Source organism: Pan paniscus, chromosome 7 (genome assembly GCF_029289425.2).
Source record: "Pan paniscus chromosome 7, NHGRI_mPanPan1-v2.0_pri, whole genome shotgun sequence".
In the NCBI taxonomy this organism is placed as follows: Eukaryota; Metazoa; Chordata; class Mammalia; order Primates; family Hominidae; genus Pan; species Pan paniscus.
Window position 1 is genome coordinate 54,283,365 of NC_073256.2, and position 27,742 is coordinate 54,311,106.

The 27,742-nt window shown below is 40.6% G+C and overlaps 1 protein-coding gene and 1 long non-coding RNA gene across 9 annotated transcripts in view; one reads left to right on the forward strand and one right to left on the reverse strand.

Annotated features, from left to right (window-relative positions):
- Positions 1-27,742, forward strand: part of UNC5D (unc-5 netrin receptor D) — a 557,242-nt gene that overhangs the window by 479,857 nt on the left and 49,643 nt on the right. For 6 of the 8 annotated variants that reach the window (XM_003830743.6, XM_008956161.4, XM_008956164.4 and 3 more), the window contains 3 exons: positions 2,916-3,101; positions 6,864-7,241; positions 11,705-11,789. In XM_003830743.6, coding sequence (XP_003830791.3) covers positions 2,916-3,101; positions 6,864-7,241; positions 11,705-11,789 — 649 coding nt within the window. The remainder of the gene's footprint in view (positions 1-2,915; positions 3,102-6,863; positions 7,242-11,704; positions 11,790-27,742) is intronic. The other 2 variants (XM_008956162.4, XM_008956166.4) reach the window with 1 other exon arrangement.
- The window catches only part of LOC103783682 (uncharacterized), a 62,911-nt gene that overhangs the window by 14,933 nt on the left and 20,236 nt on the right, over positions 1-27,742 (reverse strand). The window lies entirely within an intron of this gene.

Consider the following 27,742-nt stretch of genomic DNA (forward strand, 5'->3'; position numbering starts at 1 on the left):
CACAGAAATCTTTACAAAGAAAGCCACTGTGTACTCTTGGAAAGAAAGATCAGAAAACAATGGGATGGAGGTGTGGGTGGGAAGAGGAAAAAGAATGAGGTGAAGTACAACCAGGTAGATCGAAGAGAGAAGGGTAAAAAAGAAAAGAAAGAAGAAAGAAGCACAGTGACCCAACTGTAGAAGAATGTGAGCTGTGGGTAAAGTCTGGTTCTATCTCCTGAAGTGTAAAATGTGGCTTTGAGGACTCGTGTATACCTCTGTGGCTGCACTTGAAGTACCCAGATCTCATCACTACCTTGTCCTTACCACCTTTAGACAAGAAATGACTGAGAATATGAGCCACGTGTTAATTCATCCATGCATCCTCATTGCTGCCCCTCAATAAATGTTTGTTGAATTAGTGAAATTATTGTAAGCTGAATTTTATAATTCCCAGGACAAATTGTTCTGTAAAATAATTCCCATTTTGCTTATCTCTCTATAGGCATCCCTTTCCTCTGCTGCTTAGCTTGTAGATCAAGCCATCCCAGTGTCAGGTTGAGCCTTAGGGAGCCAGTGCTCGCCATGCACTGGCTTTCTTTCCCTACCCTGTCCCTGAAGTTCCTCTACTCATTTTTAAAATTTTATAATTTAGTATTTTATTCCTTTAAGTCAAATGGATTCTACAAATGTTCCTGGGAGAGAAAACACACTGAGCCATATCAAACATTGATACTTTGGTCTGCAGGCATACATAGGGTTATTCCTAAAAGCAGGATCTATATCTGGAGGGAGAATGAGAATTCTGGTTACCTGGTAGGGAGGGAGTGAAACATAAAAGACAAAATGGCAATCCAGGGGAACAAAGACAACTTGTTCCTGCTGTTTGGTTTTGTCTTAGGATGTTCACTGCCACTGAATCCATTTCCAGCCCAGGCGTCTTGCCCTGGTCATCCTCCTGGCTTCTGGTCCTTCCTATTTTAGTACCTGGAAAACTGAGGATGTCTTTGTCTCTACTTTGTCAACTCAGCAACAAAGGAGCTGCATTCTGCACACTGCCAGGCTGTTTCTCTGTATGTGCTCATTTGCTGAGCAGGTGTGTTCTCCCCAGCTACACCTTTTAAGGTGAGAGTGTCATCAGTCAGCAGTGCCCAAGGAACTGGAGGAAAGGGAGGAAAAATGCTAGTTGGTTTCAATCCAAAGTTCCCTCACTGCTTCCCATACACTGGCATGATGCATCTGCTGTGTTCTGTGTCCTCTGTCTGCTCTGGGAATAATTATTCCCTCCAAGACACTTAATTGAGTAGAGGGAAGGTGGGAGCTTAAGAATGATAGCTGCCCTCCTTCTTACCACACATGACAGAGGCACACGTGGAAACTGAGGCTGACGTTTATCATCTCAGCCATGGTTATGAGTGGTTGGAGAAGTAGGCTCCATTCCTGTCTCTCTCACATTTGAATCATCATGAAGCTGGAATGGAAGTTTAAATCACACCCTGTTTCTCAGCGGGCACCATGCTATTATGGTTATTAAATGTATCTGATAAACCTCTGACCTTTCAGATGCTGTTTTTTTTTTGATGGTTGTATTCTCCCTTGAGAATTATTTTTATGTGTTTATTGCCCTATTACTGAACCAGTTCTGCTTGATTTCCTCGTTCACTCTCTAATTTGGTAGCACCCTATTTTACAGTCCACTAACTGTTGAAAATGAATTCACTTTCCTTGTGTGGTTAGTATTACTCATTTGATAATATAAGTACTATATTAGGGTGCGGTGAATGCATAGTAAGTGCTGCACAATTACAAGGTAAATATATGATGGCTTTATTTTATCCTCTAAGCCCATCACAGGGGTGACAGAGTAATTACTGTTGGACCCATTAAGTGTACTTACCACATAATCTGTAGGAAGATTAACTATGTAGTTAGCACTTGCCATCCTCCATTTTCACACACCTTCTAAGATTACACCTCTTTGAGACTTATGTTATCTCAGATAAATCTCGTGTGCTGTATTGCAGGAGCCATCATGGATCTGCTACAGGAATAAACACATCCAACACACCTCTAGAAAAAAGGGTGAAAAGCAGCTACAGCACATCTTGCGGGGTGGGGAGGCACCCACATTCTAAATTCAAACTAACGCTTTTATTTTTGCTTTGCCCATGCATTCAATAGGATGGAGTAGGAGAGGTATGGGAGAAACAGCATGTACCGTCCTAGCGACCCGTCCTCTTCCACAATAAATTATTAGAGTCTAGAATTTAATTGGTGTCAGAAAACATCTGCCATGGACGTAACAGCACCGGGGACCAAGACCTTCATATCCCACAATAAAATTCTCTCATAATGACTGTATGCCCTAAACTGATGTTGTCAGTGTACTTTTAATCTGAATGATTTGTACCAAAGCTAAAATTCATATTTGTGAACTCTGGTCTTTCTCTCAACTAATAGACTTTTTGTTATCTCCTTGCCCTAGACTGCTCTCTGCAAATGCATGTGCCCCAGGTTTCACATAAGCAGAGCAGATCACACATGTTTTATCACTGTGTGTGGGTCTGCCCTCGCTCTGGTAAAAGTGTAAAAAGTGTTTTGCAGGTAAACATGACATCCTAAACTAAGGAGTTGTCTGCTCTTACTAGAAAAAAACATTATTTTCTTTGCAAAATTGATTATCTTCAAGAGTCTGTTACATGCTAAGCTACCTTAATGCAGTTAAGATATTTGCCTAGCATCCCTTTGATTTATACAAGGCATTTTAGAAACACGATTACTGTGTGAAAGTGAGTACAACTTGTGTTCACTGTACATCTGTCATTTTCTCTGAGCAGTAGCTCCAAAAATCCAATAGCATTTCCTTTTGTATCCCCGAGTGGTTCTTTGGCTTTGTGCCCATGCTGGTCACTTACAATTTCTCTTGTGTCTTTCAGGCATTGAGAATGCCAGCGACATTGCTTTGTACTCGGGCTTGGGCGCTGCCGTCGTGGCCGTTGCAGTCCTGGTCATTGGTGTCACCCTTTACAGACGGAGCCAGAGTGACTATGGCGTGGACGTCATTGACTCTTCTGCATTGACAGGTGGCTTCCAGACCTTCAACTTCAAAACAGTCCGTCAAGGTCAGCGGCATAGGTCCCTCCACACCTCGTCCTCAGTGCCATAGACTACGCTCACACTAGACCCCAGCCTTCTCCTGGGCCCTGTGTGAAGGTAGCTCTTGGCACTGGGAGCCGCTACCAAATTGTCTTCACACATGAACAGACCGGGCTGGGTGAAGTGGTCTGCTTAGGTCCTTGTCTGCCACAAGGACAAGAGGATCTCGGTTTATTATCAGCAACATTTTCAATGAGGCATTTCCATTTTTGATGTAGGGTCAGCCTAATGAGTTATTTTATTTCAAATTGTCCTTCTTTATAAAAAAGTCCTTTTGAGGATGTATATTTAATTTAGTTAACCAAAGTATTGATCATTCAAGACTGAGGACTAACACCTATATTACAACCTTCCAGGTATATTTATTACCCTATTTATGAAGTGGAGTAATTTTGTTATTTCTATTTTAAATAAGTAAACAGATTTTAGAGAATAGATGATGGGTCAGCTAGCCAGGGGAAAAAAAATGAAATTCCAGCCGAAACGACTCTCAGCTGTTGCCAAGTCCAAGCAATCTTTAGTTGTGGGGGAAGGAAAATCTATCATGTCAAACTGTAGCAATACTCATTTTCAAAACAGAGTCATTTAATTCTGTTATAGGAACCAAATCTATTCCTTATTGCAAGGTGGGGATGAAACATACACGGCTTTCATTTTAGAAAAAAATGAAACCGTCTCTTTTCAGAGGATGAAGTTTTCTACCTTGACCCTCGTCGTCAATATCATCACCTTCATTTCTGTTTATTGTGCATCAGTGGTGCCTACAGCGCGGAACCAGAAGTCTCAGTGCAAGGCAGTGATTAAGTAGACAGGCTTCCGAAGTGGAAACACAGGCATGCTGGAAAAAATTGAGAGATGGCCAGAGAGATGAGTACCTTCCCTCTTGCCATTCACTTCTGGGCACCTCAGAGTTAGGCCTCAAAAGAGACACATCCCCTACATTTGGACATATAGTTTAGTATATGTAGTTAATTGGAAATAAATCCAAATATAGAACTGATTTTTTAAGTGGTGTTACTCAAGCTGGAGTGCAGTGGTGCAATCATAGCTCACGGAAGCCTCCCACCCATGGGCTTAAGTGATCCTCCCACCTCAGCAGCTGGGACTACAGGCACATGCCACCACACCAAGCTAAGTTTTTGTTTTATTTTTATTTTTTATAGAGACAGGGTCTCACTATGTTGCTCAGGTTGGTCTCGAACTCCTGGCCTCAATGATCCTCCCACCTCAGCCTCTGAAAGTGCTGGGATTATAGGAATGAGCTACTGGGTCTGGTCAAGAACTGATTTTTATGCTACCTAAAAAACTAGAAACATATTTTCATCAAATAATAAAATATCAATATCTTAGACCATAACACTTGAAAATAGACGAGCTGTATTAGTGTGAGAGACAGTTTTGTGCATAAGTCCGTAGGCTTTGAAGTTAGATTTTAGTCTAAAACTGCTATCAATTAGTCTGTTATCCTCTTGAGTCTCAAGTTTTACAGCTATAAAATGGGGTTAGTAACATTCAACTCAAAGTGTTCTGAGGATGAAATCACCTGGAATAACATGGGTAAGCCCTTGGCATATGGAAAGCGCTCACAAATGCAGCGAATAGAGTTCTAGACGCTGGTTGCTTCCTCTTACCCTAGTACAGGATGCCAGCGTGTTCCGTGGAGCACCAGGCAGCAGGTGAGAAGGGTGGATCCCTGGCCTACACCTGTCTGGGGAGTGCTGACTTGCCTACACTTAAACACAACTTATGTGTATTGTAAATCTCTAAGACAATATTAGTCTTACCAAACTTACCTGACCATTTTGTTTTATTTTTATTTTTAGCCAAGAATATCATGGAACTAATGATACAAGAAAAATCCTTTGGTAAATGCCACTCTCCCTGCATTTATTATGGTAATCTGCCTCATGCTGATATCATGTGGTTTTCACCTCCACTGTCTTAGAGAGATCCGTTTTTGAGCAATACATCCAGTGCCCCGGCAAGGTGAACACTGAGCCTTTTAAATAGAATGCCATACACAGAACAGACTAGGGACTTGAAAAAGGATTTCCAAAGAGAAGATTGGGGTGACCAGCGGTGGGTGACTGTCGCTGGTCAGACTTCAGTCAAGCTGGCAGCCAATTTTCTCTGACCGTGGATGCTATCATATGTACATATGTCCAGAATCAGGCATTTCCCGCTCAAGTGCTGTCTCACTCTAGGAAATATTTTTGCTTCCTTATGTCACTTAGACTAGGCAGATCTTCTAAGCGTAGCCAAAAATTAAACTTCAGAGGCTAGGGCTTGAGATAAAAGAGCCAGGTGACTGAGGCATATGGCTTTTGAGGTCTCCGCGGAACCTCCTGTCCTAAACTCTTTTCTAATCTAAGATGGGTTTTGGTCCTGCTTCTTTCCTGGGAAGACCATAAACAGGAGCAAAGTGGTCACCTGAAGAACTCAGTGCAGACCTGCTAGAAAGCACAGCTCCCTGATGGTACCTGGGTCTTGATACAACACACTCATGCATGGAAAAAAAATAATAATAATCAAAGATCCTTTAGCTCTATAGCATTATTTATTTCATCCAATTTGTATATTTTCCTCTGTGATTCTGGATTCTTAGAGCATCACAACAAGAGATGGGAAAAGTCAGGGTGATAGATTTCCTACTGGCGTTGCTGCAAATTATGAAAATGGAAAAACAATAGAGGCTAATACAATATGGCCAAGAATTGCAACATTTTCAGAAAGATCATACTTTAAACATTTTTGTCAGGCCCCAAAGGAAAATTGTTTAATATGGTTTGAGTTTCAATTTGAGATGTCATATTGACGGACTGATATGGGTGTGAAGCTTGGGACTGAGGGTTATTTTGTTATTTACTAATAAATGAGATTACTTCATCACAAGAAAATATCACAGCATTTCTTTTTAATATTTGGCTTGGAAAAAATTGGTGAGCCCCGGCAGATGACAAAGCCCAATTTCTCATGTTTTTGCAAAGATATTATATATACTTTTTCCCTTTGAGACAGAAAGGAAACCATTCTAAGCTGCTCCCTATGTAGAATCTAAGCTTCTCACTGTCTCTGGGTGGTGCATTCTTTCCCTCGCAGAGTGACATATGAGTTATTAGAGCAAATTGGCTACTCAGATGTGGTGAGATTCATGAGGTGCCCTGACCCTTTTGCTCTGAGGACACATCATTTCCTCCCCAGCTCCAGAATCTGCACAGAATTCCTTATGAAATGCACTGGAACCGATGTAGCTTCTGTTATAAACAGCACTACCTAGTCACCACGCTGTGTCATCTCTTGCCATTTAAAATGAACAGATGTTATTTTTGCTCAAAACTCGACTGCAAAACATCTCTCCCCCCTCTTTTTTTGTTATTTTAGCTTCTGTTTGCCAGTTGAAATAATCACATAAACAATAATACCTGAGTTCGTTGCCAGAGAGAGTGCCAGAAATACTTGTTTTGAAAAGATAGATAGCATGGAAAGATCTCTGGAAAGTGAAAGATTTGGGTCAGTGGCATTTAGAGAATGGACGGTGGAAGCCAGGGCTCTTGATTCAAAAGTTCTAGTCACTAGCACCCAACCTGGCAGGGTGGTCCTGAAGAGCTAGCTTGGATTGGAACTGCTGGCACCTATGCAGGCTGTTGCACAGTTTGCAGAGGCAGAAGTACAGGAGTAACTGAGATGCCTTTTAGTTTCTGAGTGACAGATCAATTTTCTTTTACCAGGTAACTCCCTGCTCCTGAATTCCGCCATGCAGCCAGATCTGACAGTGAGCCGCACATACAGCGGACCCATCTGTCTGCAGGACCCTCTGGACAAGGAGCTCATGACAGAGTCCTCACTGTTTAACCCTTTGTCGGACATCAAAGTCAAAGTCCAGAGCTCGTTCATGGTTTCCCTGGGAGTGTCTGAGAGAGCTGAGTACCACGGCAAGAATCATTCCAGGACTTTTCCCCATGGAAACAACCACAGCTTTAGTACAATGCATCCCAGAAATAAAATGCCCTACATCCAAAATCTGTCATCACTCCCCACAAGGACAGAACTGAGGACAACTGGTGTCTTTGGCCATTTAGGGGGGCGCTTAGTAATGCCAAATACAGGTGGGTGGTAAGTGTGTGTTTGTGTATTTTCCATCATTTAAATGTTTCATTTTTACACAGTTACTTCCCATCAGATTCATTTTATGATGTTTACTCTCCCCTCATCAGACCTGCAAACACTGCAGCTCCACTAGTCCACTTGATTTACACAGCAAACCAGAACCAATGCTGAGATTAGATTTTGCAGTCTTCATCTCAGCATGGATTGAATGCTCCCTTTGATTCCCTGTTAGAGCTGATAACTATATTTGCCTGAAAGGTTTGGGTAGTCCCCAGGCTTTAAGCCCCTTTGGAGTATATTTCCTAGGCATGATAAGAAAGCACTGAAAAAATTCTCTGGCATGACAGACCAGGGCCCCATGTTTATACCTAAGCATGGTTTATGTACTAGTTTGATAATTTAGATAATTTAGTGAAACGACATCTCATCAGTAACTGACCTAATGAACACTCCATAGCCCTTGCTATAGTGTTACTTTCTGGTGAGCAACGATGAGGGGTCATTGTAGAGTTGCTCTTTTGAATCTAAACTTCAGTTCCAGGGCTATGTCAGTATAATGAATTCTCACATATTTTGTTCCTCCTTTTAGCTGGAAGAGAGGAGATTTTCATGATGTTTTGACATGATACTTAAAGTATCCAGCCCAGATCACTTTTAAAATGATATCCTTTCTATGGATTAGTTTTCAAAGTTGCTGCCTAAGACCTAAGTGGATGGTAGACAAGGTCAATTTCTGCTCGGATTTCTAAGCAATGAGAATTAGGTAGTGCACTGAAGCAGGTAGTGATCTGTTGGCTGCTAAGAGGGAAGAGTATCTGTTGGATCTGTAAGTGTTTATCAAACAACAGGTCAGCATTGAGTCAGGGACATTATAGTCTAGACAGATGTCTCTCTAGGGTGGAGCTAACCAACCTCTCAAATCAAGCATTTCATCCCATAAATAAAATCTGTAATAGGACTAGTCTGATTCTACCATTCTAGCTAACTGACACCTCTAGTAGCTTAGAGACTGGAGACTGAAATTCATTTCTAGTTGATGAATGTTGTCTTGTTCTCCCCTAGAGCAATTACTTCCTTAAAAATCTTCATTTCAAAACATACTTTACTTCATCAAAATAGCCCTCAATGGCAGCCGTAATTGAAAGGTTTTGTTTTTTAAATTTCTAATTCTCTAAATCTTCATTGGTCAATGTTCTAGGACATGGTAAGGATCTTTGTTCAAATGTGTATGCGTGTCAATGTGTGAATGCCTATGCATGATTTAATTCTTCCAGTTGATAACTGGAAGACATATTTACCAATTAACTTTTCTGTAAGAATTCATAAACTAGACATGTGAGTCCTGAGGAAAGAAAAAGAATACAACCCTTGCCCTAAAGAACACGACGTGTCAGAATTATATAAAATTTGGCAGGGTGTAGTGGCACACACCTGCAGTCCCAGCTACTCAGGAGGCTGAGGTGGGGAAATTGCTTGAGTCTAGGAATTCGAGACCAGCGAGGGCAACATAGCAAGTTGCTGTCTCTAAAAAAAAAAAAAAAAAAAAAAAAAAAAAAAAATGCCATAAAAACAAAAATACAGAATCATATAAAGCCATGCATTAAGTTGTGCAATTATCTTATCTCTTTATTGCTCATGCTTGGCACTTAGAAGGCTCTCAGTTATTAGTTGATAAACTGCCCATTACTCCTTCTCTCTCTTTGCATCCTCCTTTCTTAGTGTATGTATGTGTGTGTGTGTGCACATCTGTGTACACATATGTAGAGGGAGAGCCATGACCAACCCATTCATTGGCTGTGTTTGTCGTTCATCAAAGAAAGCGAGATGAAATCATGATGAACCAGAGATTTATCTTCACCTCTGACTTGAGCAGCACTAACGTTGAAAACTAAAAGTTCTGACAGCATTGTCAGTGATTCCCAAACAGTTTCTCCTTGAAATGGGGCATTTTCAAAGCTCCTGACAAGGAGTGTTGGACAAGATTGAAGCTGTTCACTGGGAATGAGTTTGATGTAAAATAACTGTGGAGAAGTAAAACATATGCTCTGTTATTTGCAGGAAATAAATGCAAAATATGCCCTAGGGAGCTAAAGTATAAAGAAAGCAAGGCACTGAAATTAGATTGCTCTAATGCCATCCATCCTAAATTGTTGTATGGTGCCTAGCAATGATTTCTCCAAAAGGTTAGAGTGGTCTCCACACTCTAGAAATTATTTATTATTCCAAATATAAAACAGGAAGCTCAGACTGGTGCTTCTGTGGTCATATCAAATAAAAGGCTGTCAGGGTAGCAGGTGGAGTATGGGGTATTGTATTTTTCTTTAATCAGAGGTAACTGGCGAATGACATATTGAAGTGAATTCTACTTTAGGGGATCACAGGCATAAAGCTGTCCCACAGTATCTGTCATTCTTCACTATCTGTAACTTGCCACTCCCCATGTGCCTTTGTGTATGACTATTTCAGACTCCACGTAGTATTTGCATGTTTGGGCAGGAGGAGCGGGGGAAGTATGTTTGAAAGATAACACCATTTCTGATTGAAGAGAGAAAAATCATTTAAAGCTCCAGTGATCCCATAGATTCAGGTTGAATTCAGGAGTATTCTGAATAATGTTTCAATCTAAACACAGATAATTAATCCAACTTGAAAGGAATAAGGTGTGATCTGCACAGACAGTTCTTTCTCAATTGTCCTCACACATCTTTCTTCTGTTTTGCTAAGAGTTGGCCATCAGGCTATGATGATCTACAGAAGCTAACATGTCTCGGAGCCTGTCTTTTTTACTAAGAATTTTGAATCCTATTTCGTTTATATCTTCATGATGTTTTATTGGCTTCCTGCTACATGAGCGGCATTGTGATAAGTGTAATTGATTTAATATTATTATTATTGCTTGATGATAGTTTCCTGTACTTCTAAGTCTGAAGAATACAGACTGCATGTCTCTGTCATCGTAATGACCTAGACAGCCTGAAAGAGCAGCAGCAGAAAGGAAGTTTTAGGTCAAACTAAGAGAAGACAGAATGTCGAGGGCATGTATTTAGGTTGACTTCCGAGCACACTGGATGTCCTGTGTATTACAACTTGTGTTTAGCAGCAGGGAGGGTTATAATGGAGGCCCCTTCATTTGGCAACTACATTTAAGGAAGAATAGACAAGGGAGGGAAGAGTTGGACTGGAGGTCTCTAAGTGTGGCAATTATCGTTCTACTATTGACATTAAGGTTCAGAATATAAATGGACCTCCATAAGGCCAAGCTGTAACCAAGATTTAAACGTGCCTTATTCTTAGTGCTGGTGAAAGATACTGATAACTAGCATATTACTGAATAATGCTTACAAATGTGAATCATAAATGACTTGTTTTGCAATGAGGTTTATGTTTTTTGGTTTTGTTGCTGCTAACAGGCACATAGAAGGAGATCAGGAAAGACTGCCATCTCTAGATTTAAATTATCATCAGCAACCTGAAACTCTTCTGAGCGATTTACATTAGCTCTAATGAAAGGAAAAGAAGTTGAGAGCTGCCTTACTCAAAGAATAGGAGGTTGCCTTGAGATTTTATTTTGTAAGGATCTTACTGTTTCTCTATTTCATTTCTTTTTATAAACAAGAAGCTACATTATAGAGAATCCCTGCCCTCCTTAGACTCTTCTTTCTTGGCCAAGGTGCAGTATTTTCTTCACAGCATTTTAGAGGAAGGAGAGGACATTTAAGATGCAGTGAGATGTGGCTTCCTGTCCCTTCCCTTCCTGCATTGTATGATTTTATGGAAGTAAGGCTGCTAGTTTTTCCAATCTGACATTGACATGACTCTAGTTAAGTAACCTTTTGCCTTAACCCTTTCTAGGTTCTGTTTGCTAGAAAGGGTCATGGTTGTGCAATAATCTATAAGGCTCCTAAGCACATCAGATGCTTTCACTTTCTTGACAAAATGCGATACCCCATTGAGTACCACCTTCAACTTGCTTCCAGATGCACTATTGGTAAGACAGCTTCATCCTGGGTTCTAGCACAGTATTAGATCACTCACTCACCCATCATTTCATGTAGGTTTTCAGGAAATAAACAGATAGTGATGAGATAGAGAAATACATTTTTTTAAATTTTGGAGCAGATTAAGTGATGTATGGATAAACTCTTGCATTCTTAGATATGTCTAATACTGCCTGGTCTTAGAACACTCAATCTTTTAAAAGAATTAATGCTGGGATGACTTAAAATAAAAAAAAAAACTAATTTGAGTACTCAGTTGAATAATATGCCCTTCCTTATGTCACTGTTATAAAACAATGTTTTTCCTGTTATAATCTTGAACCTTAAACTTTCCAAGGATTGAGATTTCATAAATTGCCATGAGAAAGTAGCTTGTTTTCCAGGTATCTGTAAGGTGCTCGAGTGACGAACTTCATGATAATTGGAAAAATCTATGAATAACCTGTTGGCTTTTTCTGTTTTAGGGGTGAGCTTACTCATACCACATGGTGCCATCCCAGAGGAGAATTCTTGGGAGATTTATATGTCCATCAACCAAGGTGAACCCAGGTGAGAGACAGAGAATGGCATATTAAAGACAGTGGCTCACGCCTGTAATCCCAGTACTTTGGGAGGCTGAGGCAGGCAGATCACTTGAGGTCAGGAGTTCGAGACCAGCCTGGCCAACATGGCGAAAGCCTGTCTCTACTAAAAATACAAAAAAATTAGCCAGGCATGGTGATGCATGCCTGTAATCCCAGCTACTCAGGAGGCTGAGGCTGGAGAATCGCTTGAACCTGGAAGGCAGAGGATGCAGTGAGCCAAGATCATGCCACTGCACTCTTCAGTCTGGGCAACAGTGAGACTCTGTCTCCAAAAAAAAAAAAAAAAAAAAAAAAAAAAAGGCATTTTAAATATGGACTGGAACTTCTGTAGAAAATCTGAAACCATTAAGAGAATGAGACTTAGAGGTGTATAGATAGATGAGATCATGAACTCCTTGACTCTAGAAAGGAAAAAAACAATTGCAAAACTACTGGCTGAAATGAAACCATACATGACTCCACAGTTTTATGGTCACCAGTCTCTACACAAGAGACACCAAATGGAAAACAGGGAATCGTTAGGTCAGAAGCAGTGCCACTCCATAAACACTGACTGTCTCAGAGTCTTCCTCTCCAAAGAAAATATCCCTGGAGGCACTCACTGGTGTTAAGCCTTAGGCAAATACATACGATGATTGATTCGTGATCCTTTTAAGGTAGGCAGAAGACCTACTCTATACTGCCCGAGAGACAATTTCTTAGGCAATTTTCGGCAATGTGAAAATATGACCTGAAACATCAACTGCTTTCAGGCCTGACAAATTTCAGCAGCATTAAATTCAATTACAGGAACAAATACAAATCTTGTCACATTCCCTTTTAATGAAAGTAGTTGGTTATTTTCTTAGTGCAAGTATAATATTTTTGGAAATGTTGTCTTCCTCCACACAAGATAAACCTGACTCCTCTTCAGAAAGCAATTTCTCTCATAAACTGGATATATACCTCTAGCATTTTTAGTCATAACATCTTGCTTATTTTAGAATAGATTATTTTTGTTGTTGTTAGCAAAGAACACATGAAAGAAAAACACTGGGAGGAAAAACAGCCAGAGAAACAGATGGTTTAAACAGATTTTGATAGCTATTTCTATAAAAGGATTTGTTGGTACTCAATGGTTTTAACTTTCTGCTGTACAGGGCTCGAGAGGCATGGAAGAAAAGGTTCTGCCATTTGGTTGTGAGGCTGGCTCTTAGGGGATTTGTGTGCAGGTTGTGCTATGTTGGGATCTCATGTTATTTCCCCAGTTGTTTAAAGCTAGATTCTTTACTTGTGTATCTGAAAAAGTGCTGGTGTCTAAATATCTCCACTTGGAAATTGGGGGGAAAAAGAGGCTCAGAAAGTTTGAAGAGTTTACTCAAAATCTTAGGTTAGTCACTTAAGCAGACCTAAAAATGGAGTTCCCTGGATGGAAGTCACCCCTTTTTTACCCATTAGGTTGATTTACTTAAGAAACCATACCTATCTGAATTTGTGGTTATGGCCCATTATACATATGCTTTAAAACATATCATGCTGCAAAAATCAAGTATGAGGTATAATCCAGTCCACTTTCCCTGAATCACAGCTTCCTACACACTCCTAGCTCTGCATTCCCCTCCCTTGGTTGTAATTGATCCAGTAAGCCTGTGTTGAGCTTATTCCTCTCAAATCCATCCCCAGCTCATCACATGAGAACCAACTTAGGGCAATTTCGCATTTTCCAAGGCACCTCATTTACAACTTACCTGCAATTTTAAAGTAAGAGAGAGGAATACCTAGAACTCACAAGAGCCCAAAGACCTCAAAAAACAGCTTGGCCTCCTGTGGTCACCCCTTGAATGCTTTGTAAGCTCCATGGTAACCAATTTGGTTTATCCTTCTGTGTCTACTGCTGTCTAGGAAGGTGGACAGAAACAGAAGAACCTTCTCTAACACTTTAGATCTGTGAGGTATGAATTTTTCTCTCTACTAAACTGTGAAAAAAAAAAAAATTACAGGAAGCCGCACATTCCTTTTCAGGTAGCTGAAACCTTCCCAGATGTTATCTCTAAGGAAATGACCTGTCACTGGGCTAAAGGCCATTTACCTTCCTTGACAAGCCTCACTCCCTTTTGATAGCTCACGACTACTTAGAAAAACACTGAAAATAGCAAATACCTTTCTACTACTTCATTTTAAGCTGGGGTGAATTATTTCATCTCTGCAAGGAGACTCCTTGGGTCTGGTTCTTCAGCTTTTGATCTTGTGATCAGGAAAAGGCCAGTGTGTCATCTTTTCTTTGTAATATCACTTGAAAACCCATTTTCATTTTGGGCTGTACGTCTGCCATCCTGAACTTGTGCTGAGAAGAAGGCCCGTTTTCCTCGAAGTTCATGGAGCTGGAATGCACTGTTCAGTTCCTGTCATCTTTACCTCTAGAGCCACCACTGTTCCCTCTGCCTTAGTTCATCATGAGAACTGGATTTATGGACTCTCCATCACCTCCACACACACAGAGCACAGCAGGATCTTCCAAACCACATCTTTATGCTGTCTTGAAATTAAAGTCTGCTCCATTTCTCCTATTGACTATACATTTATGTTGCCCATGTCTGAGTTACAGCCCCAATATATCAGGGTAGTGATGTAATGGAAGTGGAACTGGTATGTTAAATCAGGGCCTTTAATCCATTCTAAGGATTGGGTTAAAGAGGGGTACAGGGGTGAGGATGGCTTCCTGGAGATGTCACTGAACTGAGTCTTAAAAGATGAATAGGAATTAGCCAGACAAAGAAAGGAGTAAGGTCTATAGCTCAATGATTTGCATCCTCCACAATGCATTTTCCTGTAGTTTTCTACAGAGTTTTGAGGGGTAGAGGGGTCTAAACCCAGTGATTTTTTTTTCCTCCTTTAAAGTCACCCTGATGCCAGAACATTGCATTCAACAGTGTCCTTCCAACTGTAGCCCAGGCCTTGCCACAGGCAAAGAGTTGGTTTAATGCATTATCCCATTTATAACATAGAAGATATTTAGTGACGCTGTAAGAACAGGTACTGGAGTGGCCTGACACAAAGGCCCTGGCCTGAAATTGGAGCTGTCAGAATTAGTCTGCTGGTGAGAAGCCCTGGGGCTCCTCCTGGATCAAGGGTATGTAAGTCATCCATGCTAGATGTGGCCTCCTCCCCTCCACAGGGCTTTACTCCCTCTGCAGGGGAGGAAACCAGCAGTAATCACTGTCAAAAAAAAAAAAAAAAAAAAAAAAAGCCTGTCTCATTTCCCAAACTTTAATTTGAAAGACTTGGGGTATTTCTTTATTTATTTATTTATTGAGACAGAGTTTTGCTCTTGTTGCCCAGGCTGGAGTGCAATGGCGTGATCTCGACTCACTGCAACCTCCGCCTTCTGGGTTCAAGCGATTCTCCTGCCTCAGCCTACCTAGTAGCTGGGATTGCAGGCATGTGCCACCATGCCTGGCTAATTTTGTATTTTTAGTAGAGATGGGGTTTCTCCATGTTGGTCAGGCTGGTCTTGAACTCCCGACCTCAGGTGATCCGCCCACCTCGGCGTCCCCAAGTGCTGGGATTATAGGTGTGAGCCACCACGCCCAGCTGGGGTATTTCTTTTTTTACATTTTATTGGGAATGTTTTTGAGGGAGGGGAAATTTTATTCTACACACTTTAAATCTTTTTTTTTTTTTTTTTTGAGACGGAGTCTCGCTCTGTTGCTCAGGTTGGAGTGCAATGGAGCCATCTTGGCTCACTGCAACCTCTGCCTCCCAGGTTCAAGTGATTCTCTCTGCCTCAGCCTCCCGAGTAGCTGGGATTACAGGCGCCCGCCATCACACCTAGCTAATCTTTGTATTTTTAGTAGAGACAGGGCATATTGGCCAGGCTGGTCTCAAACTCCTGACCTCGGGTGATCCACCCGCCTCGGCCTCCCAAAGTGCTGGGATTACAGGCATAAACCACCACGTGCCCAGCCTTTAGATCATTTTAATAAAATTAAAGTATTCAAACAGGATTAAAAAATCAACAATGTCATTTCAGAGATTCTTTTCACTGACATTACAATAAGAGAATGATACAGATGTAGCAGGAAGGTCCCACTACTCCTCTCCTCTCCCAGCTCTCCTTTTGCACCCCACCCCCGACCCCATGGTTGGAGAGGAGAGAACTGGACCAGAAAATTATTATATGGGGCTTTCTTCTGAAAAGCAATAAAATGAAACCAAAGGCAAACATTCATTTCTTTTTCCAATTACACTGTCATGTGGATACTCCTGACCAAATGCTTAGAATAAATTGGAAATGTTGTAAGTCATCTTACTGAAGAATTTACAAAAGAACACATATTTTTAAATTTGGGCTCAGCCCAGATGGGACATTTCAACCACTTCTGTTAGATGGTATGGTCTGCCCAGTAAGTACATTTTGGGGTAAGGATTGAGAAGGTAGAGATGGTGGTAATAGAAAACATTATCTTTTTTAGGGTGCTTAGATGGTACCATGGCTTTAATAGCAAGGCATGAAATAAGAGCAAATACAAGGCTAGAAAGGCAAAAAGAATCTAGCTCTGGAAAATAGAGAAGAAAGGATAGAATTTCATTCCCAGTAATGGGGCTCACAAACACTGCAGTATAAGCCATTACTGTGGAGATTACTGTGGTTTTTCTTCCCCAGTAGCAAAAACCATACACACAAAAACAAAATCATACAGACGCCTCCTCATATATCATGCAGACCTAAGCACTCAGAAATGTCCTTGGACTATTTGAGAGGACCTCATCTCCAAAAGAGTAAAAAGAAAGCAGGTATATATCTTTTATCAATGAGATTAAAAGATGGGCCAGCTGGTCATTCTCTTAATAAGAATGGAGTTTTTATTATATGAATCTGTTTGTAGTGAACTATTCTTTATGTTATAGTAGACATTTGTGGCTATTCTAAACTGCTCATCTCAGTAAAATATGAAACTGTATATGCTTTTCCTGGCACCTTTGAGGGCCTTGATTTTTCAGAAGGTAACACACCCCCTCCTTCTGCCAAGCCCAGGAGTTTGAGACCAGCCTGGGCAACAATTGAGACCTTGTCTGTATAGAAAATAAAAATAAAATAAAACAAAATTAATAGGGCATGGGGGTAAACGCCTGTAGTCACAGCTACTCAGGAGGCTGGGGTGGGAGGATGGCTTGAGCATGGGAGGTCGAGGCTGCTGTGAGCCAAGATTTCACCACTTCACTCCAGCCTGGGCTATACAGCGAGACCCTGTCTCAAACAACAATAAAAGAAAAAGGAGTCTTAAAAACCAAATTACACTCTTTTAATAACTAGATGTTACTGAACAGTTATATAAGAAAAATGAAATGTCTTCAAGGGACCCTGCTACTATGGATGGTTTCAACAAGCATAATTGTTAACAATTACTAGGAAAACCAAAACCATAGTTGATATATTTCATACCATAATAGGTTAAGCCCCATAAGCAAATCCAGTTCTTTAAATGAATGATCATATTGCAGTGTGGTATATACGGTGACCACAGTGAAAGGATGAACCCCGTTTAAAGGCTCAGGGAAAGTTTCAGAGAAATAACAGTTGTCTTATAAACTAAAAGAGTAAAAGGGGTTTCTCTCCAAGGGAGTGGTGTGTTCAAAGGCACAGAGGTATAAGTAGCATCACATATTTTGGAAGCTAAGCAAAGCAGAGCGAAATATGAAAGGAAGAGTGACAGGGAATGAGGCTGAAGAAATAAGGACTAGATCGTGTAGCGATGTTTGCCACCCAGAGAATATCCAATTTATCTGGTGGGTAGGGGTGAGTGAGGCTTAAGTTTTGGGAGACCTAGTCATGCTTATATTTTAGATAGATTCTGTTTCATCTCCACCAATATTGCCCAAGTTCAAATCTTCACTAGATAAGCACCCTCCTTGAGAACACAGTGAAACTATGTTTTATTTTCCTTGGCACAATTATTAATAGTGTTTCTTTTCCTCCTCAAAAGCATCTCAATTTGGGCAATAATTTATAGTCACTCTACTTTTGAGTGCCCTTGTCTCTAGATTTTAATGTTTCTAAATCCATTCTCTAATCCCCACATTGCTGTCAGCGGGGAGTTTTGAGATAGACTTGGGGAGAAACTTGGCAAGATCTGCTCTGTGTGTGTGTCTGTGTGTGTGTGTTTTAATGTGTGATGAAGGAATTGAAGATAATTCCCAGAATTCTGGCTCAGAAACTGATGATTAATTAGGAGAGAGAGATTTGCTGACTGAAGGTCACTTGAGAGTTTGTGATAATAGTTGCTCTGGGAGCAACTTTGGATTTCTTTCCAGGGAATAAACATAGCTCTTTGACTTACAAGAAAAAGGGTAGGAAAAAAAAAATGACTGAAGAATTAATAAAGAAGGAAAAAAGAATATCTATAACCAGAAGAAAAAATGACTGTTGAATTGAAATCTCACATCAGCTTTTGCCACAGCATGTGACCATAATCTCATTTAACTAGTAAAATGTCATGATATTCGGCGTAATTATGCCTACCTGCTTCATTCAAGGCAAAATCTTCTGCCTTTGTTTTCTTTGCCTTCTGAAGTAAGAATATGCTGGTCCTGGAACTCATTAAAGTGAGCTGATAACATAAATAATTAGTCAGGAAAATAATGCAGACCTCAGTGTTGACATAACATAAGAAATAAAAAATCTCAGCTGGGCTTGGTGTCTCACGCTTGTAATCCCAGCACTTTGGGGGGCCGAGGTGGGCGGATCACCTGAGGTCGGGAGTTCAAGACCAGCCTGACCAACATGGAAAAACCCAGTCTCTACTAAATATGCAAAATTAGCCGGGTGTGGTGGTGCGTGCCTGTAATCCCAGCTACTAGGGAGGCTGAGGCAGGAGAATCGCTTGAACCCAGGAGGTGGAGATTGTAGTGAGCCAAGATCAAGCCATTGCACTCCAGCCTGGGCAACAAGAGTGAAACTGTCTCAAAAAAAAAAAAAAAGAAAAGAAAAGAAAGAAAATTCTCAGAAATGACATAGCATGGTAGAGTGGAGAGGACACAGGAATTCAGAAGTCTTGGGTTCCAAGCCCTTCTCAGTAACAGCCTGTGTGTGTAAACTTGAGCAAATCATTCTCTTTCTCTAGGCCTCAGTTTTATCATCTACCAGTTTTATATATTAGTAACTTTGCTTTCAGATTTTGGTGAGGATGATAAAATGACTTGATAGCTGAGAAGTCTGGTGCAAACTGTGAAGTACTGTTTAAATGCTCCATTTGGAAATCATCTTTTTATACCTGGTCTTACTTTTTTAATTACATAGATGACAGAAATTCTCTGAAGTACATGGAATTTGCTTTAGCTCTGTCCCAGTGATGTAGAGTTCATCTCTTTTTGTTGCTAACACAGTCCTAGATTCAGAGGAAAGATTAATTCAATTATAGCAAACATATTAATAGTTGGCTTTAAAACCAAGAGCCTCATGAAGATACAGATAACTCCCTGCATCAATTCCTTTGAGTCTATCTCTGTTTCTCGTAACACTCTGGCATGTGATTTATACTTTAAAGGTACATCATATGAGTCTAAACAGTAGACTGTATGTGGGCTGGTGCTAAGATTAGGAAATCAGTGACCAGTCAAGCAGGGCAGGTCAGTCAAGCTTATGCCACCTTAAACAACTTTTCTCCCTGTCCATTTTGTCAGGCTTTTCTTGTTAGCAATGGATGAAAATGCATGAATCGTCCATGTCATCATTTGTGTTCAATGGTCAATCATGGATTAGAATCTGATTTGTTGCTGTGAGACTTAGAAATCTGTCTTTTGTCTTAGAAGAATCCAATTGATGGTATATACCGATTTCTTCCAAGATTTTTGGCATTAATTAACTCTATACCAGGCATAGAGAGAATCACTGAGGAAAGATGCTTCCCAGGTAACAAAGGGGGCTTTTTCTGTTAGTGCAAGGGGGAGTAAATTGCTGCCATTTAGGAAATACATTAATTCTTTCAGGCTACCAGTGCCATGCAGTGTAACAAAAAGGGCAATTTATCAAATAGTATCTTAATGGCCTAGAAGGGTTAATGCACCTTTAGCTGAAGATTGTACTCTGTTCCCCAGTGAAATCATGATGATTTCTTCACAGAGTCATTTAGGTTAGAATATAATGCCATTAACCCACTGCCGGCCCCCACCTCCCAAAAAAAATGAGCAGAGGAAGAGATAGAAAAGGGGGAGAGGAACAAATTTTTTAAAAATCACATTGTCATTTTAAGACCTGCTCTTTTTGGAAAGAAGCATTTCTCCTTGCTGTTCCTCTCCACCTCAAACCCCCTCAGTCCACAAGTAAACACAAGTAAATAAAAATTGCTATCATCTTAATCAGAGTGCATTTGAAGACCATGGACACTCACAATGTGAAATGATTAGAGTGGCCCAGAGGAGTCTTTAATTAAAGATGCCATTGACAAGATAACAATGGTTTGTGAATGTTGTTAATAGATATGAATGGAAGGTGTACCTTAATTCAATAAGGGGAAAGTCACTGGTCCATGAGTTTGATTGCACATTGTAAAGGAGCACCGCATACTGTAATTATTTTTATTTGTATGTGCCATCTCTTTTATTGCCCATGCTGGAAGTAGAAATAACCTGTCCTATTAAGATATTTAATATATATCATCCTTTCCACTTCATTTTGTTATAGCCTAATAAAAATACCCAAAGACACCAGCCCACACGGAGACAGCTCCCACGCTTTCTAAGACAATCCACATAGCCCTTTGAAAACCTGGACAATCAACCTTCTATTCCCCACTGTTATAATCTTTCTTTAAAATAAACCATAACAACCTCCAGGACTCCATAAAATTATATACAAATATGGAGCTTCGCTCTGCAAATTACGGTGGGTGTTCTGGAAACTGAAACAATGAAGATAGCCCTAAAGTGAACAGATACCTTGGTTGGATTGCGTGGTGTCTGAGAGACAATAGTGGATTGGGAGACAGCCCCAGGGGGATCTCAAGGCATGAAAAGCCTGGTAGAAGGCAGAAAGCTGGCTCCCTAGAGATGTCACGTCCTAGTTCCTAGAACCTGTGAATTTACAACCGTACAAAGGGGAATTTGCAGATTAATTAAGATCAAAGACCTTGAGAAGGAGAGATTATCCTGGACTCTCCAAGTATATCTAATGTACGGGTCCTTAGGAGAAGAAGGTAGGAATATCAGAGGGAGAGACAGATTTGAAGGTATCATGCTGCTGGCTTGAAGAAGGGGCCTTGGGCCAAGGAATGCAGGCAGCCTCTAGAAACTGGATTCTCCTAGAACCTTCAGAAGGAGCACACGCCTCCTGACAGCCTTCATATTAGCTCAGTGAGACTTCTGACCTAGAGAACTGTGGGATAATTTGTGATTTAAGCCAGTAAGTCTGTGCTGTGAGAGTAATGGGAAGCTAATACAAGCCTCTATTTTGACCCCTCTGTGTACCTCAGGGCCCTGCTTTCCTTGGGCTTTGTTTAGTGTCTATGAGTGCGGTCTTAATTCCCATGCCAACATTTTAATTTAAACTCCAGGTTTGGAGAATATATCCCAGGGAACATATTCCTTCTTCCTTCCACTGCCTACCTATCCCAACCATGAGTAACAGAGTAGTAGACTGTGGTTCCAGCTCTGCAAAGTTGAGATGTGACTTTGGTTGGGTCACCGACCCCATGCCATGCATCTGAACAAAGAAGATGTTGGCCTCATAACTCCTGAGCCCCTCCCCAGCCTAAAATAAAAGGATTCTGTGAAATAGGTTTCAGATTACCTCCAGAGAAGGCTGTTTTCTCTATTCAAAATATAAGTGCATAAGCGTGGTGGATATAAAAAAATGCCCCAGCAGCATGATACATAGTCCCACTCTTCTCCCATCCTCCTCACTCTCATTCATTTTTAAGGCACTTTCAATGAGCCATCATCTCACTATCTCACTTCTTCTAAAAAGGCAAGCTAAATGCAAGCCCGACACTGCATGAAAGATGAGGCTTAAATTGTGTCTAGGAACGGGTGATTTACACATGATTTGTGATTCCTTTAGTATATTAATTGGTAAACACCCTATGAATGTGTGTGTAAACTAAAGCCGTTTAACATATGCAAACAGGGTAATCTCTCTGTGTGGTGTTGCTCAAATTTCAGCAAATTCAGATACTCATTCCAGTGTATATATAATTCCCCTCCCGCCCCAACCCCGTATGCCATCTCTCTTTCTGTGATCCTATTTCAGATAATAGCGTGTGGGTGACCCAGATCTTTAAGCCCTTTAATAGTACATCCATATGCTTCTATCCTCAGTGAATGGAGCTTGTTGCTTGTAATAATCCACTGTTCTAACTGCTCCTTTTCCTGCCCCGATGAATGGACTATAATGGCATGATGAGTTATAACATTATTTCCAGTTACTGCTAATCAGCCCCCCAACCTGACATCCTTGCCTATTAATACACATGTTACTCAGAGAAACAGGATGTAGGAACAGTCCCTGTGTAGTTGGATTTTCCATCATAGTAGCATCAGCCAGGGCCTTAATATTGATCATTTAAACTTGACCATCAACTATATTCCACTTCAGAATGGACTGTCCTATATTTGATGGAGCACCAAGGCCCCAGTGCATGAGATGTTGCTTTGGTTTTTTTTTTAAGAACTACACAACTTTTCTCAAATGTTAGTGCCAGCACCACCTTGCATGTAGAAAATGCAGGTTCCTGGGCCCTATCCCAGAAATACCAAATCAAAATCTTCATTGGTGGCATCCAGGAGTATAATTTTAAACAAGCTTCCTAAGAAATTGTGAAAAACATCACAGTTTTAGAACCATTTGAAGATGAAAACAGGAGTCTGCTATAATAAAGAGAAGATGTTGCTCAATGTCACTTTTGTCCTCCATTCTGCTCACTTCCCTGTTCTCCCTCTCTAGGAGTCTGTTTTCTTAAATCACACATAGCGATTACCAGAAGTAGAAGACATAGCCACAGTGTTGGGGTTGGCTGATGGGAAAAGCTGGCTTTAAAGGGTCCATCTGTCTAGGAGATTCGATGATGTCATTTCCCTGGGACTGATCTGAAATCTCTGGTCAGAGCAATTGAGTAGGAGAGAGATCTGACTCCAAGAAAAAAAAAAAAAGAGAGAGACAAATAATAAACCTTAAAACCTTAATTTTTATCCACAGCAATTTTAGTACCCCAGGTCAAAATCTGAGGATCTTAATGAAAAATGAATAATAAGAGTTAAAACTATATGTCTTGTGCGTGGAAAACTCGAGTACAGCTTCCATCTATCAGCCTTGATGTCTTTTCCATTCAAATATGACTTAATTATGTATCGACCCAGGGTCTGACATAGTAAAACTATCATTACTCTCCTGCCTGGATTCCTGAGTGATACTCTGGGTAAAGGTGATCAAACCTACATTAGTCTAGAATATAGACCACAAGGAGGAAAGGAGGGAATGGTAATTACCAAGCACAGCATGGAAGACAACAGCTACAGTAAAAACCTCATATTGGAACTTGGAACTGGTCACTTTCCTTAAAGAAAGCGAAGTGTTACAAGCCTAGCAGCAGGTCAAGGAGTATTGAGCACAGAGGTAAAATGTCCAGGATACACCTCCCATCCTGCCATGGTTATTAGCAGTTGGTGCCTCGTAGCTGACCTTCAGCATGACCTCTGGTTGGCACTTGTGTGCAGATGGGTGCTGTAGGATGTTAGGTACTACGTGGTGAGGTCTGGACCATCACCCTGTCACCAACTACAGCACCTTCATCATCCTCCACTGTGTGTTTCATACATTAATCAGTGGCCCCACTGATTTTTTTAAATTATTATTTTAATAGTTTTTGGGAAACAGTGTTTGGTTACATGAATATGAATAAGTTATTTAGTGGTGATTTCTGAGATTTTGGTGCACACATCACCCAAGCGGTGTATACTGTACCCAGTCACTGACAGCACTAGACAGGTCATCAAGACAGAAAGTCAGCAAAGAAACAATGGACTTATATTGTAGCCTAGAATGAAATGGACTTAACAGATATTTACAGAGCAGTCTACCTGCTGATTCCTTTGTAAGAATTCTGGAAAAATTCTCCCTGGGCCTTCTATTTTCATGCATTCATTTTTTATTTTTATTTATTTATTTTTTTGAGACAGAGTCTCGCTCTGTTGCCCAGGCTGGAGTGCACTGGGGTGATCTCGGCTCACTGCAACATCCGCCTCCTGGGTTCAAGCAATTCTCTCGCCTCAGCCTCCTGAGTAGCTGGGACTATAGGCATGCACCACCACGCCTGACTAATTTTTCTATTTTTTTCTCTCCAGTAGAGATGGGGTCTCACCATGTTGGCCAGGCTGGTCTTGAACTCCTGACCTCAAGTGATTCCCCCCCACCTCAGCCTCCCAAAGTGCTGGGATTACAGACATGAGCCACCATGCCCAGCTGCACTCACTTTAAAAAAAAAAAAATTTTTTTTTAATCTTGACAAAATTTCAAACTCAAGGAAAAATTGCAATAATATCAAGAATTCCTGTGTGTCCTACACTCAGATTCACAAATGTTAATATTTTACTAAATATTCTGTATTTGTCTCTCTCCTCTCTCCTTCATATACGTATAAAAGTCAATACATATATATATATATGTGCATATGTGTATTTTTTAACCGCTGTGAACAAGATGACCCTTTATCCCTAGATACTTCCATGTATATATCCCCCAAACAAGAAATTATCTTGTATAAACATAGCACAATTAACAAAATCAGGAAATTAACATTGACAAAATACTCTTAGTACGTTACACACCTTATTTATATTTCACTTGTTGTCTGAATAATGTCCTTGAGAGTAAATTAAAGTCCAAGTCACTTCATTGCATGCTGTTGTCCTGTGCCTTTGGTCTGCTTTCATCTGGAACCATTCCTGAGTCTTTGTATTTCATGACATTGACAGCTTTGAAGAGTGCAGGTGAGTTATTTTACAGAATGTGCCTTCCTCTGAGCTTGTCTGATGGTTCCTTATGAGGAGATTCAGGCTGTGTACTTTTAGCAGGAATGTCACAGAAGTGACGCTAGGTTCTCTTCTCTGTGTCCTGTCGGGAGGTATATTCTGTGGATCCACCCCATTCCTGGGAACGTTAACTTGGTCATTCATGTTAGGTGGTGTCTGCTGTGAAGTACTATTTTACCCTTAGTAAATAGTTAAGTACCTTGTGGGAAGATACTTTAGGAATGTGTAAATAGTTATTGATTACTGTTTAAACTTTCACCCAATAGGTTAACATCCATTTATGATTCTCAACCAAGTATTAATGTAGCTGATTGCTAATTGATGGTTTACTATATTTATTAGTTGGTTTTCTCTTGTGTGGAAGAGTTTTCCCTTCTCATTGATTCATTCTTACATGGATTTTTATTTTGTGGATTCTTATAGTATGACTCAATGGGTTATAATTCTTTACTGCCATGATTTACTCTGATGCTCAAAAGATTCCAGATTTGATCAGTGAGAATCTCTTCAAGCTGGCTTCTGTGTCCTTTACAACAAGTATTTTTGAGTGCTTACAGCGGGCATGTATGAAGCACTGGGGATGCAATGATGACCTAAGCAGGAAAAAAAAATAATCCCTGAGCTAAGAAGCATGGTGGCTTATGCCTATAATCCCAGCACTTTGAGAGGCCGAGGTGGGTGGATCACCTGAGGTCAGGAGTTCGAGACCAGCCTGACCAACATGGTGAAGCCCTGTCTCTACTAAAAATACAAAAATTAGCCGGGCATGGTAGTATGTGCCTATAATCCCAGCTACTTGGGAGGCTGAGGCTGTAGAATCGCTTGAACCTAGGAGACGGAGGTCGCAGTGAGCCCAAGATGGTGCCACTGCACTTCAGCCTGGGCGACAAGAGCAAAACTCTGTCTCAAAAAAAAAAAAATTCCCTAGCCTCAAGGAGCTTACATTCTAGTTTGTGGGACAGACAAAATAATAATAAATAGGCAAATGGTATGGTACACTAGAGGGCATTAAGTGTTAAGGAGAAAAAGTCAAACAAAGATCTGCTTTTAGTATTGGGAATGTTGCAATTACCAAGGCCTGGTCAGAGAAAACCTCATCAGTAGATGTCAGTTAAGCAAGAACCTGACAGGCACAAGGTGGGGTAAATCATGTGGATGTCTAGGGGAAAACTCTTCCAGGAAGCACGCAGCACTCCAGAGTACGAATTGTAGCAATTCCATGAGATGAGAACACACTGGCATTTTTAGTAGGATGACTGAGGTGGCTGCATGGGGGACAGGCTGTGAAAGGCAAGGATAAAAGCAAGGAGACCAGTATCATTTCCAAGGAGCCTTAAATGCCCACCATGCACATGCCTAAGGCATTGAGAATTTAAGTCAAAGCGTACACTGATGCAATGACAATGTATGACAATTGCATGAATTAGTCAACTCAGAAAGCAGAGTTCCTATAGAAATAAGACCGGGCTCTTAAATTATTAAACTTCTTCTATCTATACACAGCATTTAAACTACAAATATATAAGCATGCATGTATATGTGCATATATATGTATAGATAGAGAACAATGAAAAACATTAAGTAGCAAAAGTTCTACGCAAAAAGGTTTTTCAGTCTACAGACCACACTAAGGTGTATGATACATCGAGGTGGTTCATATTTTTATCCTGAAATCACTGCTTTTATTAGTTCACAGTTGTTATTAGCTCACAGCAATTTTAGAAAAATGTGTTACCTTTTTTTTCCCAGCAGGGACATGTATACTGCCTTGTTGCGGATTATGCAATGTGGGAAAGCTTAAATGCCATCTATGATTTCCTTAAGAAGGCTCATTTTTTTTGTCCACATCCAATTAAAGGCTTCTCTCCCCAGCCCTCTGTCCTCAAATGTCCTGAATCTGTTTCCATGATTACCCCTGGACTATATTGTAGCCCCCTTCCCCAGTCTTTCCCTGGGATGTCATAAGATCCAGCAATTTGGCCAGAAATCTCTGGTAATAGAGAAGAAAAGTACAATCTGGTCACCGAGAGCAAGAGCCTGTGAGTGAGAAATTTTGGGTTATTTTCCTGCCATCACCTTGATTGACTCCTCTGTGACCTTATGCTGTTAACACCTACCTCTATAGGTGTGCGAAGAGCTTTAATTAATATTTGTAAATCCCCCTGATTGTTACAGGTAGAAGGTAGCAGAAAAGGGCAAATTGTTATTAATTGTGGGGAGAAAAAAATGGAGAGATTTTTGTGAAGTTCCGGTGAACTTCTGGTGAAGTTTTGTTCCTTCACCAGAGAGAGACCTACACCCATGGACACTATTTTCACAGTAGGAGGATTAAATATAAATCTTGATTTACTTACTCTGCACTTAAGGAAATGCCTAATGCCTATTTAATGCAAAACTCCTATTCCATGCCCTGGTTCATATTCAATATGCACTGCCTCTGACTCCTAAAGCTGTTTAAGTTACCACTGTGAAAGGAGTCTTGCTATTCACAACGAGTGTGAGAGTTCATCTAATTAGCTGATTTCAGTTCATTTGGCATTAAATAATTCCCCAAATTCCCATATGTTTGAACAATATGTTCAACAAGGAGGATGATTCTCTGAAAGCAATTAAATAGTTCTTTTAGGAGAGCTTGTCATCGGTCACTCATAAGCATCCCTGCTATTCCTGTCCATGATGAATGCAGGCGGTAATTACATGAAAAGCACTTCACCCTCTCTGATGGCCCTGGCAGGCACCCACATACAGGCTGCACATTTGAATTTTATGTTTTTTTTTTTTTCCAAACCTTGAGTATGTTATTCCAGGCTTTCCACAGAGCATTTGATGTTGCTAATACACTGCTTTCCAGTCCCGCTCTCCTCGCCTCCCCTACTTAAAGGTAAATGAAGACATGATCATCTTAACCTGTGTTTTGCT